The sequence below is a fragment of the Bos mutus genome, chromosome 24 (genome assembly GCF_027580195.1).
Source record: "Bos mutus isolate GX-2022 chromosome 24, NWIPB_WYAK_1.1, whole genome shotgun sequence".
NCBI lineage: Eukaryota > Metazoa > Chordata > Mammalia > Artiodactyla > Bovidae > Bos > Bos mutus.
The window spans coordinates 4,109,225-4,128,787 of NC_091640.1; the positions used below are offsets into that span (position 1 = coordinate 4,109,225).

The following is a 19,563-nucleotide window of genomic DNA, read 5'->3' on the forward strand; positions in this document are numbered from 1 at the left end:
GAGAAACACCGGGCTGGAAGAAGCACAAGCTGGAATCAAGATTGCCGGGAGAAATATCAATAACCTCAGATGTGCAGATGACACCGTCCTTATGGCAAAAAGTGAAGAGGAACTAAAAAGCCTCTTGATGAAAGTGAAAGTGATAAAGCTCAACATTCAGAAAAAGAAGATCATGGCATCTGGTCCCATCACTTCATGGGAAATATATGGGGAAACAGTGGAAACAGTGTCAGACTTTATTTTTTTGGGCTCCAAAATCAGGGCAGATGGTGACTGCAGCCATGAAATTAAAAGACACTTACTCCTTGGAAGAAAAGTTATGACCAACCTAGATAGCATATTCAAAAGCAGGGACATTACTTTGCCAACAAAGGTCCATCTAGTCAAGGCTATGGTTTTTCCTGTGGTCATGTATGGATGTGGGAGTTGGATTGTGAAGAAAGCTGAGCGCTGAAGAATTGATGCTTTTGAACTGTGGTGTTGGGAGAAGACTCTTGAGAGTCCCTTGGACTGCAAGGAGATCAACCAGTCCATTCTGAAGGAGATCAGCCCTGGGATTTCTTTGGAAGGAATGATGCTGAAGCTGAAACTCCAGTACTTTGGCCACCTCATGCGAAGAGTTGACTCATTGGAAAAGACTCTGATGCTGGGAGGGATTGGGTGCAGGAGGAGAAGGGGACGACAGAGGATGAGATGGCTGGATGGCATCACTGACTCGATGGACGTGAGTCTCAGTGAACTCCGGGAGTTGGTGATGGACAGGGAGGCCTGGTGTGCTGCGATTCATGGGGTTGCAAAGAGTCGGACACGACTGAGCGACTGAACTGAACTGGCAACACAAACTGAGACCAAATAACCCTCCAGCTCAGGTTTAGGTTTTGAAGGATTTTAATACAGAGATGGAACATTGTAATGGGTAAGGTCTTGAGAATAGGACAGGATGTGTCCGAGACAGCACGGATTGGGAAGGCTGCCCTCGAGGCCCCAGGTGCTGGGACAGGACACTCCAAGCGGGTACGACCATGACCTGGGGACACAGGCAGGGCCAGGAGACCCTGAGTCCCCTCTTCAGCCCTCATGGACGCCATCTAGCACTTTCTACGGAGGAACGTGTGCTATCTTCTGGAGACCATGTCACGCTGACCACCGGGGAGCAGTCAGCTTATCCAGGGTTGCTGGCAGGCCCTGGGCCTGACCGCTTATCGCGGCCAGTGGAGGCTACCCCATCATGAGACGGGGCGGGGGCTCTCACATCCGCGCTGGAAGTCTGCAGAACCTGACAGAGGGGAGGAGTGGCGGGCGGTCCCGAGAGGAGGGGGAGCGTGTGGGGATGGCAGGGCGGTGCTCAGTCCTTCAGCTGGGAGACTTCGTACAGGTACGCGGCCAGCATCTTGGTCCCCTCAATGTAGTTGCGCCTGGCCAGGAGGAATGGGGGTCAGTGACACGCCCGAGCTCTGGGCCCATGCGTGCATTCCTTCTGGGAGCGGATGCCTGGCACCCTGGCTTGCTGGCCCTGAATGCTCTGGCCCGGTTGGTTCCCAAGCCCAGCCCAGCGCCCCATAGGGACCAGCCCTGATCCTGGCCTCCTGGACGTGCGGGCTCCCACCAGGACTCAGTGCAGCGCCTCTCCGTGACCACAGGCCCCCCGTGTCTGGGCCGAGGTCTCCACATTGCGTCCTAACACCCTGGGCTCTGGCCTCGCCCCCAGCCCTCTGGCAGGGTCTGTCTCTGCTCTCAGCAGCCCCTGCCCTGCAGTCAGCCCCTCTTCCAGGCTCACCGGTTGAGCTTCTCGTTCTGGGAGTGCGCTCCGTCGTCCGCCGAGCCCACGGGCAGCAGCATGACGTTCTTGCCTGTGGCCTCCTGGAACGTCAGTGTCACTGGGATGCTGCCGCCTTCCCTGGTCAAGTCCGGCTCGACACCAAACACTGAGGAGGACAGAAGAAAAGAAACCGAGCTTTAGGGGCCCACCACACATCCACTGCCCGGCAACCCTGAACTCAGGCCCTCTGCGAGCGGCTCCGCTCCCATGGTGGGAGGCGGCATGGCCCAGGCAGCACAGGGACCCACAGCGCCCGCCCACCCCCAGGGCTGCATCCCACCTGTCTTCAGGGCCCTCCTCCCAGCCAGGTAGTGAGGGTGGTTGAAGTCGGACACCCAGGGCTTCCCGCCGTGGCCCATGTACACCTTGAACTTGTTGGGACTGTGAAGCTCAGCAAACTTCTTGGTCAAGTAGCTTGTAACCTGAACCACAGACGGGAGGGACAACGTCTCACAAGCCTGGCCTCTGGTCCAGGGCTGGGGGTTCACTCCAAGACAAGTCTCCGGGGGGCGGGTCTCCACGGGGTCTATGAGGGTCTTCACAGGGTCTATGAGGGTCTTCACAGGGTCTATGAGGGTCTATACTGGGTCTATAAGGGGTCTCCACGGGGTCTATGAGGGTCTCCACGGGGTCTATGAGGGTCTCCACGGGGTCTATGAGGGTCTCCACGGGGTCTATGAGGGTCTACACGGGGTCTATAAGGGGTCTCCACAGGGTCTATGAGGGTCTACACTGGGTCTATGAGGGGTCTACACGGGGTCTATAAGGGGTCTACACGAGGTCTATGAGGGGTCTACATGGGGTCTATGAGGGATCTACACTATGTCTATGAGGGGTCCACACGGGGTCTACGAGGGGGTCCACACTGGGTCTGTGAAGGGTCTACATGGGGTCTATGACGGTCTACATTGGGTCTATGAGGGGTCTACATGGGGTCTATGAGGGTCAACACTGGGTCTATGAGGGGTCTACGTGGGGTCTATGAGGGGGTCTACACTGGGTCTATGAGGGGTCTACACGGGGTCTATGAGGGTCTACACTGGGTATATGAGGGTCTACAGTGGGTCTATGAGAGTCTACACTAAGTCTACGAGGGGTCTACACTGGGTCTATGAGGGGTCTACACTGGGTCTGTGAGGGTCTACACTGGGTCTGTGAGGGTCTACACTGGGTGTGTGAGGGTCTACACGGGGTCTACAGTGAGTCTATGAGAGTCTACACTAAGTCTATGAGGGGTCTACACTGGGTCTATGAGGGTCTACACTGGGTCTGTGAGGGTCTACACTGGGTCTGTGAGGGTCTACACGGGGTCTATGAGGGTCTACACTGGGTCTATGAGGGGTCGACATGGGGTCTATGAGGGTCAACACTGGGTCTATGAGGGGTCAACATGGGGTCTATGAGGATCTACACTGGGTATATGAGGGTCTACAGTGGGTCTATGAGAGTCTACACTAAGTCTATGAGGGGTCTACACTGGGTCTATGAGGGGTCGACATGGGGTCTATGAGATCTACACTGGGTATGTGAGGGTCTACACTGGGTCTGTGAGGGTCTACACTGGGTCTACGAGGGGTCTACACGGGGTCTGTGAGGGTCTACACGGGGTCTACAGTGAGTCTATGGGTGAACACTGGGTCTCATGTTCCCCCCAGTCCTCTCCCCTCTGGAACCCCCAGCCCCCTCTGTTGCTCACCACAGACCAGACCCTGGACTCTCACCACAACACATTCAGCCCAAAGTCAGCCTTTGCTTCAAAGCCTTAGAATGAGGTCAGAGGTCAGATTTTAGCACACCTCAGCAGGGACAAAGGTCGTGCACAGGGGATGCTGTTTTATTTGGCCTTTATCTCTGATTAGGATCTGACCTGCTTATTCTAGTGATGGCTAAGCTGAGGAGCCACCAAGGGCGGGGCTGTGTGGGGGAGGCGAGCACCCTTCCCTGTTGGGGGTGCCCCTGGGGCTCTCAGTGACCATCTCCTCGGGCACAGCAGCCCTCCTCACACCCCCGCGTCCACGTGCCTGCTCGCTGACCACTTCCGGAGTCATGTTCGGGACGAGTCGGATGGAGAACTTGCCGACCACCTTGCGTGGAATCACGGTCTTGGCCCCTGACCCGGAGAAGGCACCTTCAATGCCGTGAAGAGACAGGGATGGGTAACGCCATCTGTGCATCAGGATGTCCTTCTGCAGAGAGACGGCCAGCGGTCAGGGGTCAGCACTGCGGGTCAGGGGTCAGCACTGTGGGTCAGGGGTCAGCACTGGCTGGTCAGGCATCCCCACTGGCTGGTCAGGGGTCCCCACTGCGGGTCAGGGGTCCCCACTGTGGGTTGGGGGATTCCCCACTGAGGCTCGGGGGTCAGCACCAGCTTGTCAGGGGACAGCACTGCCAACAGCAGTCAGCACTGTGGGTTGGGGGTAAACACCAGCTGCTTGCAGGGGAGACCAGGCGGCTGGGGGACCGCACGCCCAGAAGGAGGCGGCACCGACCCAGTGGGGCCGCTGGGTGAGCTGGCCCCCAAGGCGCCTGGCGAGCTCCTCTTGCTTCCCCAGGGCCTGCGGCTGCAGGTACTTAGAGCTGGAATTTATATCCAGACCTGATTCTGCCAACAAACAGGTAAGTAAATGTTCTGTGCAATCAGCCTCCACCTTGGTACCCAGCTCTCCAGGGAACAGTGAGACACCCCTGGGCAGATGGGCCATTTCCCAGCATGTGCAAACCAGGAGAAGCTCCCCCACTGCAGGCGGCCCAGTCCCCGGGGTGGCACAGTGGTCTGACAACTCACAGAGCTCCCAGCCTGGCACATGTTGCCCACTGATGTCGGCAGCATCTGGCGCTCATGTGTCCGGGGTATGCCCGGGTCTGTCCAGCCTGCAGCCCCCTCCCTGGGGCCCCAGGGCCACACGCACTGTGAGCCTGGCAGGTGGGGGGCACCTTGCAGCCGTGCAGGAGGGTCCCAGCGCCCACGTCCCGGGCGTACTCCTCCAGGTCAAAATCGATCTTGTCGTAGAGCTCCAGCTCCTCCTCGGTCACAGGGGCCACGGCCTCACTGATGCCCGGGATGAGGATCTTCCCCTTCTTGTCCATCAGGCAGCCTGGGCGGTGGGCAAGCAGGGGTTAGTGGGAGCCCGCGGCAGCCCCAGGCCCGGCAGAAGCACCTGGGCCGCCTGTCATCCGTTACGGTGACAACCCGGGAGGGCGTGGCAATGCCTCCTGTTTAAGGTAGGAGACGACCACAGGGAGGGCAGGGGAACCACCCACGGTCACAGGACAAGACACACAGCAAACTGGCTCCTGTGGCCCGCCCACCGTCAGGCCCGTGTTTCCTTTCTAATGCATGTTCCCTAAGAAGCCACCTACTCCCACGCCTAGGAGGGAAAACCCAGTGAGACAGAGCCGACTCCAGGCCCAGGAAAGTCGGCTTCATGTACAGCACACACTGCCCACCTGGGAGGAAAATGGGACTCAGCACACGGTGAGTGGGCCGGATGCCAGGTGGGGCCGTGAGAGAGCCTCACAGGAGACCCACTGTGGCCAGTGACAGCCAACTGGACCAGAGCAACCCCCTGCAGGAAGGTGAGACACCACCGCAGCCAGGGCAAGGATGGCCGTGATTCTAGGGACCCGAGGTGGGGTCTGGTGACCGGGGGAAGGTGGTGGGGAGTGAAGGGGAGGCAGACATGAACCAAGTGGGCCTGTTAGAGGGAGCAGCCAGAGAGGGAGGGAGAGAAGACCCCCGAATCGCTGCAGGGGCCCACCCGCGCTCACCCATCAGCATGATGAGGTCGGTCATGGCCTCGTGCACCGAGCCGCCGTACACGCCCGAGTGCAGGTCCTTGTCGCTGCATTCCACCTGTGGACACACGGCCACTCTGCGGGCTGCTCCCGGGAGCTCGCCCTCACCCCGCGGCGGGAAAGCCGACAGAGGACGCTCACAGTGCACGCTCCGAAATCGGTTTGCTGCCCCCCAGGCCCGGCCAGGCACTCCCTAAATCACAAGGCTCTGGCCGCAACCAGAGACCCTCCTGGGGGAGGCGCGGCCCCCGCGCACCTCGATGAAGAAGTAGCAGATGCCCCGTAGCCCGTAGGTGATGCAGGGCTTGTTCTTGCCCAGCCAGTAGTTGTCGGAGATGCACACGTAGTCCACATCCTTGAAGAACGCGTCCTTCTGCGCGAAGATCAGCGCATCCAGGCCCTCGGAACCAGACTCCTCCATGCCCTCCAGGCAGAAGCGGACGTTGACGGGGACTTCCTGGGAGGGGATGGTGAAGAAGGTAGTCAGCGTACACGGAATTTTATTTCTTAGAACAACGGACAGGAAGCCACCAAGTGTTGTGAGATCGTGCATTTCAAATACCCTACTGACTTTCCCTGCACTGACCGTGGGGCGGGCAGTGGGGGCTGGCAGAGACCCTCCGCCCCAGCGCCGGGCTGCCGGGACACGGCCCGGCTCCGGCCGGTCACCTGGAAGGACTGCTCCCAGGGGCCCCCAGCCTAATCGCGCGCCCACTTGCAGGGTTTCTGTGAGCACCCAGCACAGATCAGGCGTCTCTGGCAAAGCTGAGCTGCTTGAAGACAGAGGCCGGGACACAAACCCGGCCGGAGCCTCCGTCCGCACTGTGATGGCCACGCAGTGCATCCCTGGAAGGAGTGAGTGGGCGCCGTCTTCCCTCAGGGCCGGGCCCTCCACCCACCGCGGGCCCTCCTCCTCCAGAGCTGACAGTGAATTTGAGAGGCCGCAGCTTCCTGCTCGGGGGTTTCCAGTTCTCCCCAGCGTTGTGCCCTGAGGTGGGTGGCCCCCTTCCACAGGTGAGACCATGGAGCTGCACCTGAGTGATCTGAGGCCAAAGGCCATGGGTGGCCGGCCCACATGCACTCACGTCTGTGGGGTCCCAGTTCAGAGCCGCCCCCGGAAGCGCCGCTCAAAACACGCCCCGCCCCTCCACCCCTCTAGGGGAAAAGAGGTGGCTGGGGGCTGGGTCTGTGAACGGACGCCCCTCCCCTCCGCCACCGCAGACCCCAGGGCCCCTGAGCACAGCACACTTGGACCCTTTTCAGATCTACCCCTCCACGTCCTGACAAAAACGCTTTTCTTATCTCATCTCAAGGTAAGAGCAAGATGCAGAAACTGTCTATACGTTATCATCACAACTGCTGCTGCTGCTGCTGCTAAGTCACTTCAGTCGTGTCTGACTCTGTGCAACCCCATAGACGGCAGCCCACCAGGCTCCCCCATCCCCGGAATTCTCCAGACAAGAACACTAGAGTGGGTTGCCATTTCCTTCTCCAATGCATGAAAGTGAAAAGTGAAAGTGAAGTCGCCCAGTCGTGTCTGACTCTTTGCGACCCCATGGACTGCAGCCTACCAGGCTCCTCCATCCATGGGATTCTCCAGGCAAGAGTACTAGATTAAGAGAATAACATGAAGTAAAGGATCTGCCCGCTATCACAGCCTGGGTTCCATCACAGCCTGGGTCCCCTGCTGGCGAGTACCCCCTCCCCAGGCGCGGTCCGTGCCCGGAGCTCTCGCCTCCCCTGCTGGCTGGGTCTCTGCTGAGTCACCAACAGGGTGACCTTAGAACAACCATAAACCACTGCATCTTCAGTGTTTCCTAAAACTAGAAAACAGGCTATGAAGCGGAACGTGGCCCTGCTGTGCTGATCCCGCTCGGTGTGGGGGTTGGAGAGTGTGATCTTTGATCTTTACTGCTGTTCCGGGAACACAAAGCCCCACTGCGCACCACCAGGTGGAACAGGTGAAGGGGGTGGCGGGGTGCAGGCCGCGTACCTGCTTGGTTTTCTGGAAGGCTTCCAGGGCATTGATCCAGCCGGCCACCGGCCCCTTGTCGTCGGTGGCTCCTCTCCCAAACAGTTTGCCTGGAATAGCAATCAGCACGTTCGCTGGGTGATGGTCACAGGCGGAGGGGGAGGATCAGTGTGGGGAAGGCAGATGAGCAGGGTGAGATGAGAGTGATCTCTGGGTGCCCGGGGCAGGGTGGGGAGCAGGGTGCCACTGGGAGTGGCTGGGAGGGGATGAGGGGAGGGGTGGGCAGAGGGGACAAGACGGCAAGTGCACCACAGGGACCACGTGAGCCGTGATGACCTGACTGCCCCTGCGCCGCCAGGGAGGCTTCAACAGAAACTCAACATGTCCTGAGGAAAAGTTTCCATTAAAGACAGCCTGGACTCGGCCCAAGGGGACAAGGTACACATGAGGGGGCTGCTCCACAGGGCCAAAGGCCACGTCCCGTGCGGAAAAGTCAGTGTTCAGAGATGAAGGTGGGGCGGGGGTGGGGGTCAGGGAAATGCTGACGCTTCTCCTAGAGTTGGGCTGGATTCAGGTCCCAGGTTGGGGGCCATGCTGGCTCAGGCCAGGCTTCCTGGGGAAGTGGCAGCAGGTGTGGGAAGCCCAGCGTGCCCAAGGCCACGGAGACCAGGCTCTGCTGGGAAAGGAAGGCTTTCTGGGGTTTCAGGGATAGAGCACAGACGTGAAGTTTCCAGAACCCAATTTCTAGGCTCTGTGAAAACAGCTGGTTCTAGAAAGATGGCAACTGAGAGGCTGGGCCACACTTCCTAAAGCCAGCGTGATACAGGTCCCCCTCCTCTAGGGAGCAGCCTACCGTCTCGCTCCACCAGGGTGAAGGGCTCGCTGTCCCAGCCGTCCTCCAGGGCCGCCGGCTGCACGTCCAGGTGGCCGTAGATGCACACCGTCTTCTTCTGTGGGTCAGAGCCCAGCTTGCCGAGTAAAATGGGCGGAAGTGGGATCTCGGAACCATCAGGGAGCTGGGGGAGGAGGGGAGGCCATGGAGGATAGTCCTTGGTCAAGAAGCGCGGTGCTAACCCCAGTCTCCCATACAGACAAGGTAACGCATGAGAACCCACTGTAGAATGCAGAGAACTCAGTGCTCTGTGGTGACTGGAAGGGACATATGTGTACGTATAGCTGATTCACTTTGCTGTACAGGAGGAACCAACACAACGTTGGAAAACAACTCTACACCAATTAAAAAAAAAAAAAAAGAAGAGAGTGGTGTTTACAGCAGGTGCTATCAGCACGCCCTGGGCAAGTTATCTGTTCTCATCAATCACCCTCTATTGCAGAGCTCAGTATCACATTGTTCCACTGAGTCAATAATTAACAAGAATATATGTTCCCATAATCCAGAGCACAGAAACAATCATGTTTATAACTGCAGGCAGCTTGCTCAATTTTTAAAAGATGATCTTTAAAAATGCTCAGTTGTGTCGGACTCTTTGCAACCCAACAGACCATAGCCCGCCAGGCTCCTCTGTCCATGGGATTCTCCAGGCAAGGACACTGGAGTGGGCTGCCATTTCCCTCTCCAGGAAAAATACATTGCTAAGGTGTGAGTGCTCAGTCGGAATAGTTTCACCTATTTTAAAGTAACAACTCTTAAAAGTTATTTGCCACCTAGATTTTTTTTTTTTAGCATATTAGGAAAAAGGGAGAGGAAGCATGACAAGTATGCTCCTAACAGAAAACAACTCCAGGAATACTGGTCTGTCCTCTCACAGTGAGGAGTGGGGAAAGCGCCAGGAAGTTGCAACATATCTTAAGTAACCTTAAATCAACTATTCAGTCTGTGGTCAGCAGAAGTCTCATATGCAAACTGGACTGGAATCGGAAGGCCCAGACTGTAACCTCCTTTGCCATGGACCTACTACTGCTTCCCAGGGAGACAGAGCCTGTCTGAGCCTCTGGGTCCTTCCATTTACGAGAAGAGCAGACCGGGCTGAACGCCCACTTCTCAAATCCCAGGACTGTGATTTCAACCAACACCTAAATCATCAGACAAGAGAACCAAGATAAGCCAAACCCAGTCAGCCCTGCAACATAAAGGAGTATTACAACTGCTGACAATGCATGGCACGAAACATGTAGTTAACACGGGGCTGACATCATCTGAAACGAAAACAGCAGAATAAGGGAGCGCACAGCGAGATCACTCATTCAAGTTGGAGTCTGTCAGATTCCTGCATTAGAAGGCAACTGAGCCCAGTGCCCCACACCTAAAGTCGCTCTTTCCCAGGAACTGAGTCATGAAAAAAGCGCTGTTTTATCAATCCTGACACTGGGGACACAGTGGCTGTGAGTGAGTGGGCGTCTTCATTAGCTTTGCATCTAATGGGCAGAGTGTACCTTCCTGGTCTGAAGGCCGCCTGGCTTCGGGGGAGGAACCTCAGCTCATGTAGGAAGGGCCATTCTGTTTGCTTCCTCTTGGCTAACCCTCAACAGTTCCCCTCCCTGGAGGAACACGATGGGTATTGTGAAGCTTGGTGCACTCGGACTCAAGAAGCCACCCGGTTTAGCATCCAAATCAGGCCACCTGTGCTTGTTTGAAAGACCAGCAAGTTGGGCTTCCCTGGTGGCTCAGTGGTAAAAGAACCTGCCTGCTAATGCGGGAGACACGGGTTTGATCCCTGGTCCTGCAAGATCCCACATGTCATGGAGCAACCAAGCCCGTGTGCCACAACTACCGAGCCTGTGCCCAGAGTCTGGGAGCCGAAACCACAGAAGCCTGTGCACCCTAAAGCCCGTGCTCTGCAACCAGAGAAGCCACCGCGGTAAGAAGCCTGTGCACCTCGACTAGAGAGCAACCCTGCTTGCCTCAACGAGAGAAGAGCCCGCACAGCAACCAAGGCCCAGCGCAATCGAAAATAAACAAATACATAAGTTACTAAGACACAATAAACACCAGTGATTTATCTGCAGCAAAGCCTTCAGAACTTGTGAGGACCTGCCAAGTCCTGCCAACCCCTCAATAAAGCTCCCATCCGGCCCCACGGCCCACTTTCTGGGTCCCGAAGCCCACCAGCTCCACGGAGCCGCCCAGGAAAGCTCCCATCCCGCCCACCTTCTGGGTCCCGATGTCCACCAGCTCCACAGAGCCGCCCAGCTGCTTGATGTCGGCGGCCGCCACCTCCATCATCCTGCGGATCTCGCCTCTCTTCTCTGGCCACGCTGACACACTCTGGATGGCCACCCATTCCGCAAGCTTCTGTGGGTGGAGAACAAGCAAAAGGGATTTGGAAAAGCTGCTCTGGGAGGGACGGCGCTCACGGGTGGGCCATTTTCAGGCCCACAGAGCTGTCTGCTCCGTCTGGATCCTGCTGCCCAGACATGGGGGAAGAGATCTGTGACATCTGCTTTCTGTTTAAGATATAAGGACGCTTTGCACTGACCCCATACCAAGAACTATACAAAATGACAGGAGACTCGTTAACCACCAAACACGATCAGGTTGCAAGACGTGTAAGTTTTTTTTATGAAATGTGTAAGTTTCATGAACATGTTTATATCTGGTTCTGACAAAATTGAAACTGAAAGATACAGAAAATACCCAATATCTTCAAAGTCCAAGTTCCCTTATTTATCATCCTGAGAATGGCCATGCTCTCTAAAATATAATTTTTCAAATGAGAACTGGAAAGATTTCACCTGAAATATGTCTACCAAAGGTGATTTTAATGCATGGCTCTTTACGTTAACATCAAGAAACAGATTAACATATAAGATTACTGAATCATTTAAAACATGCAATGTAAGATAGTTCTTTATATCTATCACAAGACCAGACAAAAATCCTGAATTAGCTTTGCTTTCTAGAAACATGTATTAAGAGTTTCTATCAAAAGTCAAAAGAGTAACTTACATACTGTAATGAGAAAGCAGAGGAAAAGACCTCTCGACAATACACAATTTAAGTTACCTTTTTTTTTGGTTTGGGGGGGCAAGACTTAACATCTATTCAAACACACAACAGAGTACTGGTAACTATATTCACCACACAGTGCACTGGATCCCCAGAACTTATTCATCTCGTAACAGGTCAGTACCCTTAGGCCAAACCCCCATCTCCCCACCCCTCGGTCCCTGGCAACCAGGGTTCGACTCTCCGCTTCTCTGAGTTCACCTTTTTCAGATTCCACATATAAGTGAGATCACACTAGCATTTGTCTTTCTCTGCCTAGACAGCATTGTTAATACTTGATTAGAACATCATCAATCATATTAGCTCCTTGAAGTTTCCCTGGGTCCTACGGGATTAAACTGAATGCGAACAGTCACTACACGCTCCCTTACCTTAACATACCGATCCTGATTTTCGTCCACGTACTTAAACAGGGTGGTGAGGGCCGACATCTTTCAACCAGACCACAGATCCTGGAGACTCCGGGGAAGAAGAAGAACCTGTCAGTGCTGCCTCAAGACAGGGCCTGACTGATCCTCAGGCCCCGGAGGCACTTGTTCAGGATCATAAATTGCACCCCGCCCCGATAGCACAGGACACGGCCGTCACGAGGGCTCCAGGAAGTGACCTCAGTAGAGACAACGTCTTGGGAAAGCAGTCAGAGGCTCAGGCTGATCACCATTCTTTCTTTCTTTTTTTTTTCAGAAAGAAAAGTACCGAGGAATTGTGTGACAGAATGGCAGGTAACTGAAGCAAGGGCCTGAGTTGAAGACAATCTGATATAATTAAAAGCAGGTACTTTCCAGGAGTACTGATGCACCACTGTTCTTAACACTTTTTAAAAAAATTTAATTTTACCCTCAAAGCACACAGAGAACTTCCCACTTACTACTACCACAGAGGAAATAATCACTCCAAGGCTCTCAGCAAAAATGTCACATGTGTCCCTATACTGCAAACCAACCAGCACAGCACCCAAGATCCAAGGAGAGGAACGTGGGTTCAGGTTAAGGAAACTGACAACCCAGGTCCAGAAACGGCTAGGACAGCGTGTGAAAGTCCACCGGGATGAGGGAACACAAGCGTCCACCTCCCCAAGTGCATTGTCTAACACCCAGCTCCTCCTGCTGGAGACCAAACACATCCTGCTCCACCTTACCGAAACAGGGGAGAAGGTGCCATTTGAGTCAGCATCTTTAAAAACTGGAACTCACACGAGATAAAGAAAATCTCAGAACTGGGACTTTCAGAAGGAGCTCCCCCCGATTCTTCCAAGTGACAACTCATCTTCCATCACATGGCAAGATTCAAGCCTCAGCAGCGACTGAGAAGAGCTCAGGGACCGGGAGCAAACTCAGCACCACAGTGAAGGGAAGTATTTTAGAACTGCAGCTCAGAGTCACAAGACCCTGCTAACTGATCTCTGGAGCGAGACACCAGACAAGCACCCATGTATGGACACACTGCAGTTAAAGAGTATCTTTTTCTCCGTTTAGGACTTTGAAGTCACATCTAAACAGAAAGAAGTGAAAATATTAGCTGCTCAGTCCTGTCTGACTCTTTGTGACTCCATGGACTGTAGCCCACCAGGCTCCTCTGTCTATGGGATTCTCCAGGCAAGAATACTGGAGTAGGTGGCCCTTCTCTAGGGGATCTTCCTGGCCCAGAAATTGAACCCTGGTCTACTGCACCGTAGGCAGATTCTTTACTGTCAGAGCCACGAGGAGCTCCAACAGACGAGGGACTTAATTCAGAGTCATGAAGCCTGGCAGCAGACCGTGGATGTGCAGTGAGAGTTCAGTAAGGAAAATCCTCTTCCAGCATCAGCGACAGAGTACACAGGCCTCCCAGCCAGCTCAGGTTGTTTCAGCTGAGGGCCTTATCTTAATGCCGCTGCTGCTAAGTTGCTTCAGTCGTGTCCGACTCTGTGTGACCCCATAGACGGCAGCTCACCAGGCTCCAGGGTCCCTGGGATTCTCCAGGCAAGAATACTGGAGTGGGTTGCCATTCCTTCTCCAATACATGAAAGTGAAAAGTGAAAGTGAAAAATGAAAGTGAAGTCTCTCAGTCCTGTCCAACTCCTATCGACCCCATGGACTGCAGCCTACCAGGCTCCTCCGTCCATGGGACTTTTCAGGCAAGAGTACTGGAGTGGGGTGCCATTTCCTTCTCCTTTATCTCAATGACGGGGTCATAAATGCAGAGGCACTGCACATAAGTCAAAGTTTTCAATCACAAAAGAAACTCTATTTAGCAGGAAACTACACTAAGTCAGGTACTTTTCATTTGAGTTTCTGGTCATTAAATAGCACAAATCCCACGCTCATTGTGATAAATTCTCATTAATACCATATTCTTTGTGAACCGATTAAGCAATGGCCTTCCAGCTAAAGTCAAAGATAGAACTATCAAAGTTGCATTTTTTTTTTTTTTAACCAAAGGAGAGTAAACAGAGAGCAGATTGTTCAGCATGGCCTGCCACCTCACCAGGGCCAGAGAAAAGCTACTGCTGTTCTGAACTGCTCACCCAGAGAGGTGGGGCCAGGTCCATTTCTCCCTCCCACTCACAGTCGGGTTTTTCCTGTTTCACTACTGCCAGCACCAAATCCATTAGATAGGACCACTTTTATATGTCCTGGTGAACCCCATTGACGAGGGTAAAAGTGTTGAGCTGGAGGGAATAAAAGCAAGTATTACCAAATCGAAGAGTGCTAGGCAGACGGCACTCTTGAAATCTAAGGTTCCAGGGAGTAACAGCCTTGGCAGTGAATTAGTGTGAGAGGAAGGAGTGACAGGGGAGTACCCGGGACCATCCAGTGACACCTACAAAAGGTTCCTCCAGTTATGAGTGCCCCATCCTGTCCCTCATTAACTCAAGACACAGGAGGAGACTAAACACACACCAGAATCGTGGCTTCAAGTCTGCGTAAAAGCCACTAAAATAGGGGCGGAACCCTCTAGTTTGTCCAATCGCAAACATACAGGTCTACAAAATGACTCTCGGCCACTCCTCCCTGCCAACACCAGGGACAACAAAGGCATGAAGAAACCTCCACCAGACCGCTGAGTCAGCACCAGGATCCCCTGCGTGAGGCGGCGGCGGGTCGAAGGCCCTGCCCGCGAGGCCCAGGGTCTCAAGGACTCAGTGCAGGCCGACCGGGGACCAAGCATCACCGCACCTGACCGGTGGGAAGGCGGACGCTGCCTCAGAGCAACCTCCCGGCCTCAAGTGAGGACGCGGGGTTAGAGACCCCCGACCCCGGGCCTCCGCCCCGCGGGCGCAGCACCAACCTTCGGCCTCCGCCAAGGGCTCCGCGGGAAGAGCCAGGCTTTCGTTCTCTGCGGGCCTCGCCCCGGGAGGGTCGGCAGGCCGGCGCGCCACCCGCAACCCCAGAGCTCCGACCTCCGAGCGGAATGGGCTGTCTTTTGACCCAACACACTCTCCTGCCATTTGGGACGGCCATGGGGCGGGCCGGCATCAGCGGCTCCCCAACCGCGCCCGTTCTCCCTTGCTCCTCCGGAGGCGGCCCGCGGCCCCACATTGCTAGCCTAGCCTCCCGCTCCCGCCGCCCTCGGGGACCTCTCCACCCGGGGAAGGCCGCTCACCCGCCCGCAGCTGCAGCGCCAGTTCCGCACCACGTGCTCAGGCCACGCCCCCAGGACGGGCACGCCCCCGTCCCGCCCACCCCCCACCAATCAGGGGTCCCTTCCGGAAGAGCCGGCGTCGCCCCGCCCCCGCCGCCGTGCCGTCCACCAATCCTGGGCCTTTCTGGGGATAGCGTCGCCCCGCCCCACCGTCTCCCCGCTCTTCACCGCGCGGTACGTGAGTTCGGCGGGGCGGGGCTGAAGCCGGGGAGGCGGGGCAGGGATGGGGCGGGGCTGAAACTGGGGGGCGGGGCGGAAGCCGGGGAGGCGGGGCTCCAGAGCACCTGCCCAGGTGGTGACCTCCCTCTACCTCCCTCTCTATGAGGTTTGAGAGGTGGTCTTTGGTGCAGGGTGGGGTCTGAAATTGGGTCGCCCACACACCCCCGAACCCTCAGGCTTTGGGGGAGGAAAAAAAAAAAACCCAGACCTCCCGCCGACAGTCTCATCCCCGCGGCGCAGCTCCTACGGGGCGTGCGGGATGTGCAGCAGTTTCACGCTTTGCCACTTGGTTCGCCAGTCCTTCACCAGCACCATGACTGAGAGAGGAAATATTTTAGTATTTAAATCCAGTAATCACAAGGACTGACTTCCCTGGTGGCTCAGATGGTAAACTGTCTGCCTGCAGTGCGGAAGACCTCGGTTCGATCCCTGGGTCAGGGAGATCCTCTGGAGAAGGAAATGGCAACCCATTCCAGTACTCTTGCCTGGAAAATCCCATGGACGGAAGAGCGTAATAGGCTACAGTCCATGGGGTCACAAAGAGTCGAACACGACTGAGCGACTTCACTTCAATGAAGGAAGTAGAGCCACTTTTACTTATTGAGCGTCTGCTATCATCTTTTTAACCCTTCCAAGGATCCTTGGGGGTACGATTATCTGTTAGAGTGGTGGTGTTGTTCAGTCGTCCAGTCGTGTCTGACTCTTTGAGAGCCCATAGACTGAGCATGGGAGAAGGCAATGGCACCCCACTCCAGTACTCTTGCTTGGAAAATCCCATGGACGGAGGAGCCTGGAAGGCTGCAGTCCATGGGGTCACTAAGAGTCAGACACGGCTGAGCGACTTCACTTTCACCTTTCACTTTCATGCACTGGAGAAGGAAATGGCAACCCACTCTGGTGTTCTTGCCTGGAGAATCCCAGGGATGGCTGAGCCTCGCAGGCTGCCGTCTATGGGGTCGCACAGAGTTGGACACGACTGAAGCGACTTAGCAGCAGCAGCAGCAGACTGAGCACGCTAGGCCTCCCTGTCCTTCACGACCTCCCAGAGTTTGCCCAAGTTCATGTCCATTGCATTGGTGATGCCATTCAACCATCTTATCCTCTGACGCCTTCTTTTCCTTCTGTTAGAGTTACCCCTCATGTTTGGCAAAACTTTTACCGCCCCTACATTCTGTATTGTTGTTGTAATAACAAGTTTAATAGTTGCAAGAGATGTAGTTTCCCATATCCTGTAAATATGTTATAAAATCTTATTAGAAATTTTACCTAAATTTTCACGATTTATTTTTCCTTCAAAATCCTGTTTCCATCCATATCTCTCACAGAATTTTGTCAAGTTGTAACACATTTATACTTGAGAGTTTTTTATTGATAATCCTATCATACTTTGCAACAGAATATGTATAAAATTTAAATTAGCATTTACTTCCCTATAACTAGAAAGTTCTAAGTGTTAAACTTTTTCCTCTGGGTTAAATCACTCCAGACAGTGACTACAGCCATGAAATTAAAAGACGGTTGCTCCTTGGAAGGAAAGCTATGACCAATCTAGGCAGTGTGTTTAAAAGCAAAGACAATGCTTTGTCAACAAAGGTCCGTGTAGTCAAAGCTATGATTTTTCCAGTAGTCATGTATGGATGTGAGAGTTGGACCATAAAAAAGGCTGAGATCCAAAGAACTGATGCCTTTGAATTGCGGTGCTGGAGAAGACTCTTAAGATTCCCTTGCACTGCAAGGAGATCAAAACAGTCAATCCTAAAGGAAATCAATCCTGAATATTCACTGGAAGGACTGATGCTGAAGCTGAAGCTCCAATACTGTAGCCATCTGATGCGAAGAACTGACTTACTGGAAAAGACCTGATGCTGGGAAGGACTGAAGACAAAAGGAGAAGAGGGCAGCAGAGGATGAGATGGTTGGTTGGCATCACCGACTTCATTGGACATGAATCTAAGCAAACTCCAGGAGATAGTGAAGCACAGGGAAGCCTGCTGGTGTGCTGTAGTCCATGGGCTCGCAAAGAGTCAGACGTGACTTAGCAACTGAACAACAACAACAACAAATTCTCATTACAATTATTAGTAATACACGATTGATAAAACTCCTATATATATGCTTTGGTAAAGAATTTTTAGCAACTTAAAGTAATTTATTGGAAATGAATCCTTTACTCATATCTATTGAGTTTTTTAAAAATTAATTCAGGTATCTATAAATGAGATCATTGCTAGAATGAGACAGGATTAGGTGAAAATACAGCAAAAAGGTGATTTAGAGTAGAATCCATAACACATTACCTGTTTACTAAAATTTTATGGGCATGTGGTGAAAATTAATAAGGTCAAAGAGGAAGTAAAAAATGAATATGCATTTACAGTACCTAATAATCATTTGGCAAGAGTTAATGAAAATGTTTATCCTGAAAATCTGAATAAAAGTTAAGAAAATGCAAATTTTACTCTTGATATTGAACTCTTTTACTGGGAAATACAATGTTAATTGTCAGAGGTGGAACTTTCTACCTCTTGCCCCTAGAAATAAAGCAAACTATGCAACAGACAGGTGGTCTTGAATGAGGAGGCATTCCCCAATAACATACTTTCAAACTGTATTTCAAACTGTCCCTTTGCTTGGAGCAATTTAGCACTTAGAACAGTGACTGGTGTTGAGTGTCTGGGTCTGTTCTGGCTGCTATAACAGAATGCCACAGGCTGAGTGGCTTATAAACAAGAAGAATTTATTTCACATAGTTCTGGAGGCTGGAAGTCCCAGCTCTAGGTGTCACTAGGTTCTGTGTCTGGTGACAGCCCACTTCCTGGTTCATGTGTGTGCTAAGTCTCTTCAGTTCAGTTCAGTTCAGTCGCTCAGTCGTGTCTGACTCTTTGTGACCCCATGAATCGCAGCACACCAGGCCTCCCTGTCCATCACCAACTCCCGGAGTTCACTGAGACTCACGTCCATCGAGTCAGTGATGCCATCCAGCCATCTCATCCTCTGTCATCCCCTTCTCCTCCTGCCCCCAACCCCTCCCAGCATCAGTCTTTTCCAATGAGTCAACTCTTCGCATGAGGTGGCCAAAGTACTGGAGTTTCAGCTTCAGCATCATTCCTTCCAAAGAAATCCCAGGGCTGATCTCCTTCAGAATGGACTGGTTGGATCTCCTTGCAGTCCAAGGGACTCTCAAGAGTCTTCTCCAACACCACAGTTCAAAAGCATCAATTCTTCGGCGCTCAGCTTTCTTCACAGTCCAACTCTCACATCCATACATGACCACTGGATAAACCATAGCCTTGACTAGATGGACCTTTGTTGGCAAAGTAATGTCTCTGCTTTTGAATATGCTATCTAGGTTGGTCATAACTTTCCTTCCAAGGAGTAAGTGTCTTTTAATTTCATGCCTGCAGTCACCATCTGCAGTGATTTTGGAGCCCCCAAAAATAAAGTCTGACACTGTTTCCACTGTTTCCCCATCTATTTCCCATTCAGTCATGTCCAATTCTTTGCAACCCCAGGGTAGCCCGCCAGGGTCCTCTGTCCGCGGTCTTCTCCAGGCAAGAATACTGGAGTGGGTTGCCATGCCCTCCTCCAGGGGATTTTCCGGACCTCGTCTCTTATGTCCCCCACGTTGGCAGGCAGGTTCTTTACCACTTGCGCCACCTGGGAAGCCTATGCCAGTTCATAGATGCCATCTTTTCGATATAACCTCACATGGCAGAAAGCTCACTGGGGTCTTTTATTAAGGACACTAAACCCATTCATGATGACCTTATCACTTTACAAAAGGCCCAAATACCTCCAAATACCATACCTTGGGGTGTTAGGTCTTAACTCATGAATTTTGGGGGCATGCAAACCTTTGGTCTGGGTCCCTCTGAGTGTCTTGTAAAGGAGAGCAGGAAGACATGAAGGAAGGCCAGCAGAGGGCTCCACTGCCGGCGGGGTCCCAGGTTTACCTGCTTTAGGAGAGACAACACGTGGAATTGGGGCAGCTGGGAATTCGTGCCCTTAAATCTTTCTGAACCCTCCTTTCAAAGTCTTTTTGTGCCCGTGGGGGTCTCAGTCTGAAGACCGCTGACTTACTCTGCGATGAGCTAGTATTTAAAGCTAAGGGAAGCACAGCTAGGAATTTCCAGCAGGTGGCGCTGCAATCCCGCCTTTGGTAAAGGA

General features: G+C 53.5%; 1 protein-coding gene across 6 annotated transcripts; it reads right to left on the reverse strand.

Annotated features, from left to right (window-relative positions):
* Positions 1-870: 870 nt before the first annotated feature.
* CNDP2 (carnosine dipeptidase 2) lies at positions 871-15,203 on the reverse strand. Of its 6 annotated transcripts, none has more exons than XM_070361590.1 (12): positions 15,139-15,203; positions 11,925-12,005; positions 10,696-10,839; positions 8,440-8,602; positions 7,608-7,696; positions 5,871-6,071; positions 5,588-5,672; positions 4,754-4,914; positions 3,841-4,005; positions 2,100-2,241; positions 1,778-1,925; positions 871-1,415 (listed from the first exon to the last, which is right to left on the reverse strand). In XM_070361590.1, the coding sequence occupies exons 2-12, from the start codon at positions 11,982-11,984 to the stop codon at positions 1,346-1,348; spliced, it is 1,428 nt and encodes a 475-aa protein (XP_070217691.1). In that variant the 5' UTR covers positions 11,985-12,005; positions 15,139-15,203; the 3' UTR covers positions 871-1,345. The 6 variants fall into 6 exon arrangements, with proteins under 6 accessions (XP_070217691.1, XP_070217690.1, XP_005904368.1 ...); XM_070361589.1 differs by having other exon boundaries at positions 11,925-12,012; positions 15,139-15,169; XM_005904306.3 differs by lacking the exon at positions 15,139-15,203 and adding an exon at positions 14,824-15,105.
* Positions 15,204-19,563: the final 4,360 nt, after the last annotated feature.